The sequence below is a fragment of the Rana temporaria genome, chromosome 5 (genome assembly GCF_905171775.1).
Source record: "Rana temporaria chromosome 5, aRanTem1.1, whole genome shotgun sequence".
NCBI classification, from domain to species: domain Eukaryota; kingdom Metazoa; phylum Chordata; class Amphibia; order Anura; family Ranidae; genus Rana; species Rana temporaria.
In genome coordinates this window covers 220,482,601-220,496,552 of record NC_053493.1, presented here as the reverse complement: position 1 = coordinate 220,496,552, position 13,952 = coordinate 220,482,601, and the positions used below count along the sequence as shown (strand labels likewise).

Genomic DNA, 13,952 nt, shown 5'->3' with positions numbered 1-13,952 from the left:
TCGTTACAGGACAGACTACAGCTAGTAAATACTAATAAATGAATGAATAAATGCAAAAAAATCAAATACTTTATAACTCATACAGTACCATGTTGCTGACATCTGGGTTCAATTAGAGCTTTTAATAACGACTATACTTCACAGTGATGGTCACCCACAGAGAAGCTTTTAATTAAAGTTCAAATCAAATCTATTTTTGAATGTTGGTTGGGAAAATTATACATTAGAAATGCAGAAAACACTCTTAAAATAGTGTAATATGTAATTATAATTGCTGTAGCTCAGAAGTGATGATATAAAAAGAAACTTTTAATAGGTTTTTAAATTCATATAATTTAGTTTGAACAGAAAAACTTCAATCTTTTAGCACATATTTAACACTTAAATGGCTATTTATAAACAAAACATGCATAAATCGAATGGAAAAAAAATGAGAGGACTTGTAAATCGAATATACAGAATATCCCTAGTATTATTCTATAATAATCTATATCTAATAATTCAACTGTATTTCTATGTTCAACTGTATTTCATTCAATTTTGTTTCTACTTTGAAAAAGTTGTGAGTTTTGTATATACGTCCATGTATCTAATCAGTTTTATTAAATGTGTTATTTTCATCCTAAGTGAGAAAGTGCATGTGATAAAAGCTGTCTTTTAAATCCATCTTTATCAGGATGTTTACAAGTAATATAAGCACTGATCTACTGGTGGTGAAAAAGGCATATGGTGAAATACTTTACTAACAACCTAATCCTCAGCCACTATGAAAAATTGACTTATGTGATCAATTGACATCATTATTGCAATCTGGGGATTCATCATTTGGGAGAAAATATATATATTTTTTATATATATTTTATTTAACTTTTTTCTTAAAGAGAGATCTGAATCTGAATGGTATAGAGCAAATGAAATAAGAGTCATTGTTATGGTTTATTTTGAAGCCCAACTCTGAGCACAGTCCTTTCCACATATTTTATGGACCCAGTAGCACTTTATCTACTTTACCCATGCTTTTTCCCCCTTTAATATCCTTGAGCTACAGAAGGTTATTTCATTTCAATAATGTCTCAGTTCTGCTAATGTATTATATATACTGGATAATTATTTGGGGTTAGAAATTATTTTAATTTGTTAGCAAATTTGAATTCATATATTTAAATTTTCTTGGTGTTTATTGACCTCTATCACCACTGCGCCTATGAAAAAATGTGAAATAAACTACAGCTGCTGCTTAGTGTATGAATATTTAAACAGAAAAAATGTAACCTAAATAGGTGTAAGAAAATTGCAGCGCTAATTAATATAATACTAAATAAATAAACAATAACATATAAACTCAATAACACCACGTGACAAGTGATATAAAGTCCATAAAAAATTGATGAATAAATTTGATGAAAAAATTCCTTATTCTGTGAATCTTCCACCTCACCACCATGCTGTGATAACTCCCCTCTGAAAAACGCACTCACCAGACAAATTTGCCTTTCACTCTCGTGTTAGGCTAAATCACTTGTGTATGATCCCACAAATGGATAAATGAATCTCAGCTGGACCACCATGATAATCACTCAATGATGTACATGAAAACACAAGAAGTGCTCCAATAGTGTAAAATTGTACCACCAATTTAATTCAAATTCACAGCAACACTTCATTCATTAAACTCACATGTAAAAAATTAAAAGTCAGCTTCAAACAAATCTATAAAGGAAGTGGGGGGGTGCTCATTAGCCAATCCCATGACTAAGCATTTACTGCGAAACATGACGGGAACGTGGCTACAGTTTTACTAGCTTCACTGACTAGAGACACCGCTGCTGTTTAGACAACTTGCCATTACTGGGAGCCGGGAATCTGGAGTGTGGTGAGCCTTTACCAACTAACCACACACCGGTCCGCCGTGACCGCCTAGCACTGCAGAGCCTACTAAACACTATACAGTAGTTTGAGTTTACCCAAATATTCACCCCAAAATATAATCAACAAAGTCTGCTAATTGAATTCATATCACATTACTGTGACTTTTATATAACAGTGGAATGGTAAAGCACAAAGTGAACATTTACGTTTTGCTTTAGGAAAGCTTTAATCCCTTTTTACATTACAGTTTGATGTTCTCAGGGCAAAACAGTTTGCAGAAATGGTCAGTGTAATATTAGGAGAATATTCAGTTGAATTGATGAGCTCACAAGTTTTATTGATGGTGACTTTTGCACAGATTTGTAATTGCTAAAAATATTAATTACTTACATGGTCATTTGACATCATTGTTGCAATCTGGGGTGTCATCATTTGGGAGAAAATATTTGTATTTATTATACATTTTTATTTTTTTATTTTTTTTAAAGAAAGGTCTGAATCTGGTTAGTAGAGAAGAGATCCAGACCGCAACCCCTCGCCCCCACAGCAAATCACTTTAAATAGTGAACTATCACTGGCTGCAATCAACCTGCAAAAGATCACTATAGCATTAATCTATTGATGTAGGGAGAGGCTGTGTCCAAGCCCCCATACTGAAAGGAAGTGCCATGACATCACTGGTGATGTCACTTCTCTCCCAATGCAAACACTATGCAGACGTATATAGTTTGATTTACAAAAACTGGAGAGTGCAAAATCTGGTGTAGCTGTGCATGGTAGCCAATCAGCTTGCAACTTCAGATTGTTCAATTAGGCTTTGACAAAAAAATGGAAGTGGATTGGTTTCTTTGCAGAGCTGCACCAGATTTTGCACTCTCTAGTTTTAGTAAATCAACCCCATAGTGTTTGCCTTTACTTCTACAGTGTCCTACTATGGAGCGAACTGTGGAAGCATTAGAAATATAGGAGCTATTCATTTTACCTTCTGGGCTTAGTATTAGAGGACTGAAGTATTTAACCAAGAAATGTGTTTACTGTAAATTCCCAATTCTTCTAAATCATTAAGTTCTCCTTTCTCATCCAGTCATGCTTTTACAGCAATCTCTGACATCATTGAGGCTGGTGTAAAGGACAACTATATAGGTGTTGTGTCTGTCAGGATCACTTGGTAATCAGTCTGTTGAAGAAGAATTTCCCCATATTCCTAGGTGCTCTGTGATGTGGGACAGGGTGCCCCCTGTTGGTTGACACTGCAGCTAGTGAGGAGATAGCTGTTTTGATTTTTAATGCCCGTCTCCATCTCCCATAAGGGCTCTTTCACACGTCCGTTCAGTTTTTCAGATCAGTTTTTTTTTCATCAGTTGATCCGTTTTTCCATCAGTTTTTCGTCAGTTTTTCGTCAGTTTTTCGTCAGTTTTTCATCAGTTTTTCATCAGTTTTTGCATCGGTTTTTGCATCAGTTTTTCCATCCGTTTTTTCATCCGTTTTTTTTTTGGGGGGCTTTTTACATAGAAAAACGGATGTTAGCGGAACGGATGATAAACGGATCATCCGTTAACGTCCGTTTTTCGTCCGTTCCGTTTTTTAGACGGAAGAAAAATAGGGTTTTCTTCCGTCCAAAAAAACGGAACTGAACGCAGACGGATGCTAACGGACGTTAGCGGATGCTCATCCGCTAACGGACGCTAGCCCATAGGGAAGCATTGCGGTCTGTTAACGGACGTCCAAAAAACGGACGAACAGAACGGACGTGTGAAAGAGCCCTAAGAGTCAAGCACTGGTAAGAGGAATGCAGAGGAAAGTGATATGTTTCTGTATCCTGACACTATGCATTCCTCTCTCTGGTGCTCTCCCCCTGCAAGTGCTGGGAACTAAAGAAAATCACAACAAAAAAATAAGCAATCTCTTTGTTAGTTGCAGTATCAGGCAGACTTGCATCGACGGGACACTGGTCCCATGTCCCATGGGAAGTCTAATATTGTAAAAAAAAAAATGATCACTATTTTTTATTGTATACAGTATACAGTAAATTCAGACATAAAACATCTATTTAAAAACTTTAAACAAATTAAAATAACAATGAAACAAAACCTCGATGGATTCTCATCAATTTAAAGTGATGTTAACGTCTTGTTTGTTTTGTTGGGGGCACCCAAGCCGAGCCACTGTTCTGTGTGTCCATTCAGACACAGAGTCATGGCTTGGCCCCATCCCTCCCCATCTCTCTCTCTCTTCATTGGCTCTATAACTTTGCTTGACAGCAGTGGGAGCCAATGATAGATAGCCGAGTCTCTCATGCAACATTGCTGAATCAATATGGGGCTCAGGTAAGTATTAGCTGAGCTGAGAGCAGCTGCTGCACACAGAAGGTTTTTAGAATGCATTAAGATAAAAAAAACTTCTGCCTTTAGAATCACTTTAAACATTTAAAAGCTTTAGCAAAATTAGAATAAACACACATATTTCATTGAGAAGTTAGGACTTCTATGTTTATTGGTCATTTTTTTTTTATTTAGATATTATAAAATAATTGTTATATTATATTAATAATGTTCATGTTTTACAGGTATTCTCTTGACACAAATGACATGAACAATAATTTTTCTGTTGATCCAATTGAAGGAACGATTGCAACAAATGAACTATTGGATCGAGAGAGCACTGCACAATTTAACTTATCAATAATCGCAAGTAAAATTAGTAAGTATACTTATCACAAAAGGCCCAATGAAATTATATGTGGGTCAGGTTTATTGCACCATTAAAACATATTGTATGACATGAATTCACTAGCCACTGCCATGTTTACAAAGACAAAATTTGCATTTTAACAACATGGAAGTGGACAGAATTTTTCATGGAAAACTGTTAGGCCTCGTACACACGACCGGTTTCCTCGACAGAATCCATCAAGAAACTTGGTGGGAGATTTTTTTTGCTGAGGAAACCGGTCATGTGTACATTTTTCAGCGAGGAAACTGTCGAGGAACTCGACAAGCCAAAAAGAGAGCATGTTCTCTTTTTCCTCGACGGAAATGGAGAAAATTGGCTTGTCGAGTTCCTCGACAAGCCTAACAAGAACTTGACGAGGAAAATTATGTGTTTCGCCCGCTGAGTTCCTCGGTTGTGTGTACGAGGCCTTAGTTGTACATGTTCATTCCAACACTATATGGCTTATTGTACCCAAGTTGATTCATCAATCAACTTAGGTACAACCAGTATGTCAAATTTTTAGGATGTGATTATTGCCAGTGGCTATAATGTCTAGCAATAATCACTGTGTTCTCCCGGCAGGGATGACTCCCCGCTGGGAGAAGACTATAGCCCTGCGAGGGGGATTCCCCCATCAACACTGACTGTGTTGATTGGGGAATCAAGTGAATTTCTTCTCTGCAACCTTTAGTTGAAGGAAAGAAACTACGATCATCTACTGTATGACCATCTTTAAACTTGAAGATTGTCTGATAAGTCTCTATCCACAAAAGACAATGTGAAGCATGAATTAAGTTAACTCAACTTTTTTTGTTGTTTAGGTATTAAAAAAAGAATAGCAAGCACAATCATTTTTTTTCAACAAATGGAAAATGTTTACTACACTTCGGATTGATTTACTAAAGGCAAATAGACTGTACACATTGCAAGGCGGGTTTCACTCTGCAAGGGAATTTGCTCCAGAGCTTAGTAAACAAGGTGAAACGTCACTTTGTAAAGAATATCCAATCACATGCGAGAAAAATAAAATATACAACATCTTTGCTGACACATGATTGGATGATGATTCTTCTCATTTACTAAGCTCTTAAATAAATGTTCTTGCAGAGTACAAGTGTACTTGCAAAGTGTACAGTCTATTTACCTTTAGTAAATAAACCCCTTTGTAGGCTGTGCTATACACCATTGAACATATATACATTTATGCTATTTATTTATTTTTAGTATATATTATTCTCTGTTGCTGGGACAGCACTCCATTGTGAACACTTCCTGGCCCTGATCATGTCAAGGCAGTGACAAGAGTGTGAGATCACATGGAATAGTAAAATGCAGGTACACAATAAAATAATGCAACACTACTTCTTTTAACTAAAGTAATAAGTAATTGATTCTGTAATTCTCATTAACAGAAAAACAGTTGGTCTGTAGGTATGGGAGCTATGGTATTTGGCCTAGAGTGTTTAACCCCCTTAGCGGTTAACCCGAGCGTGACTCGGGGTGGATATTTTGTGCTAAGAATGGTAACCCCGAGTCACGCTCCGGGTAGATGTGCAGAGCGTGCAGCGGCGCGGCTTACCTTTCGCAGCATCCACAGACAAGTTACTCACCTTGTCCCTGGATCCTGCAATGCCTCCCCGCTGTGTGAGCGAGCAGGTCCTCCTCGCTCGATTCACAGTCTCCCCGTGTGCTGCCGATCTCCGTTCCCTGCGACGTTATGACGCACGGGGGCGGAGAACGGCGCCAAATTCAAAAAAGTAAACAAACACTATACATACAGTATACTGTAATCTTATAGATTACAGTACTGTATGTAAAAAATACACACCCCCTTTGTCCCTAGTGGTCTGTCCAGTGTCCTGCATGTACTTTTATATAATATAAACTGTTCTTTCTGCCTGCAAACTGTATATTGTCCAAAAGTGTCCCTTTATGTCAAAAATGGTTTTAGATCAGCTAGAAAACAGCGATAATAAATTATATTCACTTGCAGAATTGTGCGATAGCGATTTGTGGGGAAATTCGTCATACAAAAAAAATGACAGCAACAATTCTGCAACTGAGCAAATTTCAGTGATTTTGAGTTGATTACATTATTGAATAATTTTTATTAGAATTATATTATTATTTGTTATAATTATTTATTATATTATAATTTATAATTTTGTTTTTAAAAAAAAATCATACCCGGGATGCCTACAAGACTCTTGTTTGGTCAGATTTGAGTGAGTTATTCCTAAGAATTACAGGCCTACAGTATACAATGCCAAATTTCCTTGCAAAATAATTGTACTGCTTTTGGTACGTAATTCCAGACAGAATCATACCGCCAGGGAGGTTAAATATATATTTTTATGTTTCCTTTACACTGCATGTATTTTCTGTATATGCTATATATGAATCAAAAACTGGCAATGCTAAATATAATACACATATTACTAAATTGCTGCAATATAAATGATACTTTCATGTATGCAGAATTGATTTAGATCTTTACATCTTCCTCAGACATAAGGCAACAACATCTAGGAGAATATTTGCATATACGATAACTGTATTATAAACACATCCCACATCTTACAAATTCTAACAAACATAGACTTGGGCACCCAATGTTCAAAGGCCTGCTTTGCCTGTGCGTCTTGTATTGCTGCAAGGCATATATGTCTGACATTAAATGCTATTTCATCACATTTGTTTTGGAAAACTACCACTGCAGTTTTCTGTGAACTTTAGAACTTGTTCTACAAAGAGTGCTATGTTACATATTATGTGAGACTTGACACAAATTTTACTTGACAAAGGGATGTAATCCGTCTAAAAACACAGCTGAAGGGCAATTCTAACACAACACTTCCAACTAAATATTAATGCAAAGTTTTGCCTGCGGATGAAGATATTATTGCATGTGTCAGAAGTTTTAGTATGGATTTGCCAAGTTTTTTTACTGACACACTTTCTGTTCACAAACCATAGTTGACAGTCACAGAGGGAAATTATTTTCATATCTATAAATTATTCATGATTATGACAGATGCGATCCACTCTTTTTGCAATGCTAGGTGTCTGTGGAGGTGTTTTTCATTTGATTTACGTTTAAGAAAGTTGGAAAAAACTGCGTAAGCTAAAAGCTCATGTAGGCACTTGCATTAACTTCAGAAGACAGCTTGTTTTATACTTGACAGTGTTTTTTTTTTTTTGGGGGGGGGGGGGGGGTTATTGCAAAATTGATCACCTATCAAAAGCAAAATTCATGTCTACAGAGATTATCACATGCTGTCAAGTACCTTTATATTTAATGGCATTTATAGAGATTTATTCAGATTAGTGTCTGTCCTGAAGAAGGTATGCCTAATGTGCCACTGTGCCATTGTGAGACAGAAATACAAAAACACTAGAGCTAATGGGATTATGCAAACTAACCTGCTAGTGTTTTACAGTAAGTCTCATGTGATGATGTACAGGGAGCACTTACAAAGTTTTTGTAAATACCACTCTTGAATAGATTTAAACCCAAGTCACCAGAGCTAAAACTGTAGAATGAAAACTGCTTCACCACTGCATTGCATCTGGTTTAGTATACCTCCTATGCTGGAACACACAATCTTTGGTTATCGCTTACATCATATCACACTATATAAAGGGTGCCTAAACATACATTTATTTGACTAATACATAATAAAATTGTAAAACAAAAAGGGTATTTTTTTTTTTTGTGAGACCCTCAAAGAAACCCTATTACCATCTGTCTAATAACTACATGGCTACAGAGTGTACAATATCAAAGCAGAGTTATCAGCACAACTCATCTCTCAGAAAATAAAAAAACTTCCTGGAATATTGTAGCTTCGAACTTATGGGTCTGCCTTTATATTGATGATTTGGTACTTCTGCTACTAGAAAAGCCTTAAACTTTGAATGTGAAAGCCATTGTGTGGATTTCATTACTGATCTTTGGAAAAATTCCTGGTAGCACTAGTAGCAAACTGATGCATTGTAAAGCTCCTTTTATTACCAGGCAGTAATATCACAGGCTTTCAAACATGTTGTCCCATTAGATTCCTACATAAAATTAGGTGGTGTTAACAGGAGGACAGACATAACCGTGTTATGGAAGTTCATGGCAATTCACCATCACATCAGCTATGTAAGGAGAGCGTAACACTTTAACCAAATTGTATATCTGGCATCCACAGAGTAAGTTAGAGGTTCAGGATCAAGGACTTTCATATAAATCTCATACCTTAGCATTTAAAAAAAATTCTGAAACTTTTTTTTTTAGGCAATCCACAACTGACTAGTTTGGTACAAATCATTATACATGTACTGGATGTTAATGAATTTCCCCCTGAGGTGACAGTGCCATATGAGATATCAGCATGTGATAATTCCAAACCAGGACAGGTAAAATACATCTCTTTTGTTCCATACATCAAATTGCACTATTCATATCTGTTGTTTAAAGTCTATCAAAAAAGAGGAAAATACCTTTCTGCAGCTAGCCAACTTCTGTTTGAAATAATTTCTTAATTATAATTACCAGTTCCTGTTCCAATGATGCCCTGTACAGCATGTTAGAATGTCACTGGTGCAGAGGGTGAGGGATGACTTCTAAACAGAACCCTGATTACAACATTTATGCCCTGTACACACGATCGGTTCATCTGATGAAAATGAACCGATGGATTTTTTCATCAGATATCCGATGAAGCTGACTTTCATCAGTCTTGCCTACACACCATCGGTTAAAAATCTGATCGTGTCCAACGTGGTGACGTAAAACACAACGACGTGCTGAGAAAAATTAAGTTCAATGCTTCCGAGCATGTGTCGACTTGATTCTGAGCATGCATGGATTTTTGACCGATGGATTTCCCCACAGACGATCGTTTTTTTCTATAGTTTTTTTAACTATACGAAAATTTTAAAACAGGTTCTATTTTTTGGGAAAAAAACTGATGGGGGCCCACAGACAATCGGTTTGTCCGATGAAAACAGTCAATTGGTCCGTTTTCATCAGACGAACCGATTGTGTGTACAGGGCATTATATTTGCCAAATATTTAAAATTTTCTGCAATATATATTTTTGCTGGATTTGGGCTTCATGTTATGGGCTTTACCTAATGAATTTGTTGTACCTGTATGTACAACAAATTCATAAAATACATACATGCCTTTGCAGAAGCATGCTTTGCTGTGTTATGCACTCACTGTATACATACGCACTACAATGTGAAAACATCTGCTTTGCAAAATACGACTGAGGCCTCGTACACACGACCGAGGAACTCGTCGTAAAAGAAACATCGTTTTCCTCGACGAGTTCCTTGTTAGGCTTGTCGATAATCTTGACAAGCTTTCTTTGCGTACACACTGTCAAGACAAAATCTTGTCGTTCTCAAATGCGGTGACGTACAACATGTACAACGGCACTATAAAGGGGAAGTTCGAATCCATTGGCACCTTGGGGCTGCTTTTGCTAATCTCATGTTACTGCGTGTTAAGTAAAAGTTTGGTGAGAGACGATTTGCGCTTTTCAGTCTGTTACAGTGTGATAAATGTGCGATCTCCATTACGAACGCTACTTTTACCAAAGGTGCGCTCCCGTCTTTATTCTGAGCATGCGCGGGTTTCTAAGCATACGCACGAACGTGTTTCTCATCGTAAACCAGCCCAACGAGAAACACGACGAGGAAATTGAGACTCCCGACGAGGAAAAAGAGAACTTGTTCTCTTTTTTTCTCGTCCAGTTCCACAACAGTTTTCTCGACGAAAAACATACACACGGCCGTTTTCCTCGGCAAAAAAGCTCTCCCACCAAGTTTCTTGATGGATTCTGTCGAGGAAAACAGTTGTGTGTACGAGGCCTGAATAGTCTAATACATAGCTATGCTATTGCCAGCGAGAATACAGTCCCACCATGAAAGAAATCAGATCTGTTTTGGGTACGTCTCATCACAGTGTACTGAGTATATAATAACCATTTGAATTGCTAATATCAATTTTGAAAGAAGTTGTAGTCATCATCTGGTTCTCAGTGAATGTTCCACATGATGTATGCCCTGTTGGAAATGTACATGTACCCCAGGATAAAGTAAAACTTAAACATTATATACAGCACAATAGTTTTTTACTCGATTCCAGAATCAACTGCAGACAAAACTATTTTTTGTATAATGTGAAGAATGATTAGAATGTTTGTCAAGCCTTTATTGCTCTCAGTTTCTTAACTAGGGAGAAAAACGTGAATGAAGGTCAGCATACTACAAATAAAGCAAGTGGATAAAACTTTACTTGCAGGACATACCAAAAATGTTTTTTGGCTGTACAGGGCCCCTTCATCAAGGTGATTGATTTTAAAGGGGTCTTGTATGCCCTCAAAATATTGTAGGTATGTTATGCAAGTAAAGCTTATGCTTCTTGCTTAATTTCGGGTGTGATGACATTTATTAATTGCATATGTCCTCACCATTGCCTTCACCCAGCCAATTGCTGATGACAGTCTTGTGTATGTGCAGTTTGGACCTTGTTATACACCAGGGAGGCCCCCTCACTTAAGCCAGCCATAGATGGTCAAAGGGCAAGTTCAGCAGGAACTGGTTGAGATTCGAACTGTGTATGGGCAGGCTGAATTTACCCTAAGTTAATTGATCGATTAACTTTGGTACAACCAGCCTGTCAGATTTTACTGTGTTCTCCTGATGGAGACAATATCCCCCACCCCCCCCCCCTTTCTGGGAGAACACAATGACTCTATAGGAGCACTGTCTGTGTTGATGGGGGAATCAAGCTATTTTTTTTCCCTGCAACCCATGGTTTCAGAAACAAAATTTGCTCCATCTATGGCTGGTCTTGCTGTCCTGATAACAGTAGTTACCAGGGCAGAAAATGGGGGGAAAATCTCACCAACAGAGATCAAGACAGCAATAAAAACTGAAAGGAGAGCTAATTCTTCCCCAATCTATCAATAAACCAGCCACGTTTTAACTTAAATTGCTTCTTATTTTTACAGTGCATTTTTTTTTTGTTTTTTTGTTTTTTAGAACATTAAATCAACCAGAAGCATAATGTAAAACATCTTAGTATTTGTTCAATTTATTTCCTCTGAGCCCTACGTCCTAGGCCTTGTACACACAACCGTTTTTCTCTGAAAAAAACAGCAAGAAAGCCGAGATTACTGTTCGTGTGTACGAGGCTTTCAGGTTTCTCGTCAGGAAATCTGGTCAGAATCTTGACGAGAAAAAAAGAGAACCTGCGCTCTTTTTTTCTCGTCGGCCTGTTCTCCATCAAGAAACCCGAGCGCATGCTCGTCTTACGTGATGATGTCACTGCGTTCTTGCCTTTCAAGAGAACCATGGTTCTTTTGAAAAGGTCAGTGTGTACACTCAGGTGGCAAGAGATTCTTGCCAAGAATCTCGTCAGGGAAAACTATGTTTTTTCCCTGATAAGATTCTTGCCCGTGTGTACAGGGCCTTAATATTTGTTACTTTTTTTTAAACTATTTTAGCTTTTGTCACTTACTATCTTATGTATTATATTCAACAATATCACTGAGAATCAATGATGGAAATGCACTTTACATTTCACTTCCTTCACTTCCCTTTGTTCTCTCACACTGTCTTTGTCTGTTAAAAGCCTACTGAATCCTAGAATAAATATTTCCTATCTTTTGTATAAGCTTGATGTAAGTAGTGTTTACATAAAAAGTAGAAATGTTCTGTACAGTGTGTATTTTCTGTCTGCTTTCAGATCATCCAAATTATCGGTGCTGCTGACAAGGATATGTCACCTGCAGGGCAGAAATTTTCCTTCAGAATGCCACCTGATGGTTCCACAAACCCCAATTTTACCATCCATGACTATAAAAGTAAGGATCCTGATTACATACATTTTCTATTTTCAAATTGTGACATGCAATAGTATTTCAGAAAGCAAACAAATATCTTTGATATATGCCTGTACACATTGCTGTCATTTTATTTGTTTTCTGGCTCATTGCAGCTGTTTTATGACAAACATATATTTATTCCCCAGGAATATCTCACAAACAAACGCTATATTTGTATTTTAAATAAAAATATGTCTATTGTCTAAGATGCCAGTATTAACTAATTTAGCTGCTGTGCAACAGTTTTATTTCTATATGAATATCTCCCAAAAAGATTGTTATGATAATTGGAATTATAGGTTTACACTCTTGAACACTACTTGGAAAATGTTCATGGACTATGCCTAACCATATCTTCATTAGAATTGATCCAAACATTTTTATGAAATTAGATTCATATCAAATGTCATTAATTTGGATGTCCAGATTCAGTTCTGAATTTCAGTTTTTTTTTGTCACTTTGGAATTCCAAAAAGTTTGTGGGAGAAAGGGATCAAAGACTTATCCTAAAGCTTTTTCTGCCTTATATCTGTTTCTGCTATTTTCTGGATAACCTTAGCTTAAAGTAGATGTAAACCTGATTCATTAAATTTGAGCTGGGCACATATATCTGCAGTATGTTGTTATCTCTTTTCAATGAGCTAAGTCTTATAACTCTCTTCTGAACAGTTCCTTTGTTATCAGCCTGAGAACTCCTGACATATTTTTTTACTTTTTAGACAAAAGCAGCCAAATAGCTAGATTCACATAGATGGGCGTAACATTAGGCAGGCGTAGCGTATCGCATATACGCTACGCCGCTGTAAGTTAGAGAGGCAAGTGCTGTATTTACAAAGCACTTGCGTCCTAAGTTACGGCGGCGTAGCATAAATGGGCCGGCATAAGCGTGCCTAATTCAAATGAGGAAGAGGTGGGCGTGTTGTATTAAAATGAACCGTGACCCCATGCAAATGAGGGGCTGAACGAACAGCGCATGCGCCGTCCCTGGACATATCCCAGTGTGCATGCTCCAACTTACGCCGCAAAGACTTATTGGTTTCGACGTGAACGTAAATTACGTCGGCCCCATTCACGGACGACTTACGCAAATGCCGTAAAATTTTCAAAATTTGACGCGGGAACGACGTCCATACTTAACATTGACTAGGCCGCCTTTTATTGTGGAATAACTTTACGCCTGAAAATGCCTTATGTAAACGACGTATCTTTACTGCGACGGGCAAGCGTATGTTCGTGAATAGGCGTATCTCGCTGATTTACGCATTCTAGGTGTAAATCAGCGTACACGCCCCTAGCGGCCGGCGTAAATAGTCAGCTAAGATACGACGGCATAGGAGGTCGTATCTTAGCTACATTTAAGTGTATCTCAATTTGAGAATACACGTAAATGTACGACGGCGCAGATTCAGAGTTACGACGGCGTATCTACTGATACGCCGGCGTAAACCTCTCTGAATCTGGCTAAGAATCTTTTGTCAAAGG

General features: G+C 37.4%; 1 protein-coding gene across 2 annotated transcripts in view; it reads left to right on the top strand.

Annotated features, from left to right (window-relative positions):
- The window catches only part of CDH12 (cadherin 12), a 1,098,816-nt gene that overhangs the window by 1,063,476 nt on the left and 21,388 nt on the right, over window positions 1-13,952 (top strand). For both annotated transcript variants that reach the window (XM_040353560.1, XM_040353563.1), the window contains 3 exons: window positions 4,436-4,569; window positions 8,864-8,985; window positions 12,332-12,449. In XM_040353560.1, coding sequence (XP_040209494.1) covers window positions 4,436-4,569; window positions 8,864-8,985; window positions 12,332-12,449 — 374 coding nt within the window. The remainder of the gene's footprint in view (window positions 1-4,435; window positions 4,570-8,863; window positions 8,986-12,331; window positions 12,450-13,952) is intronic.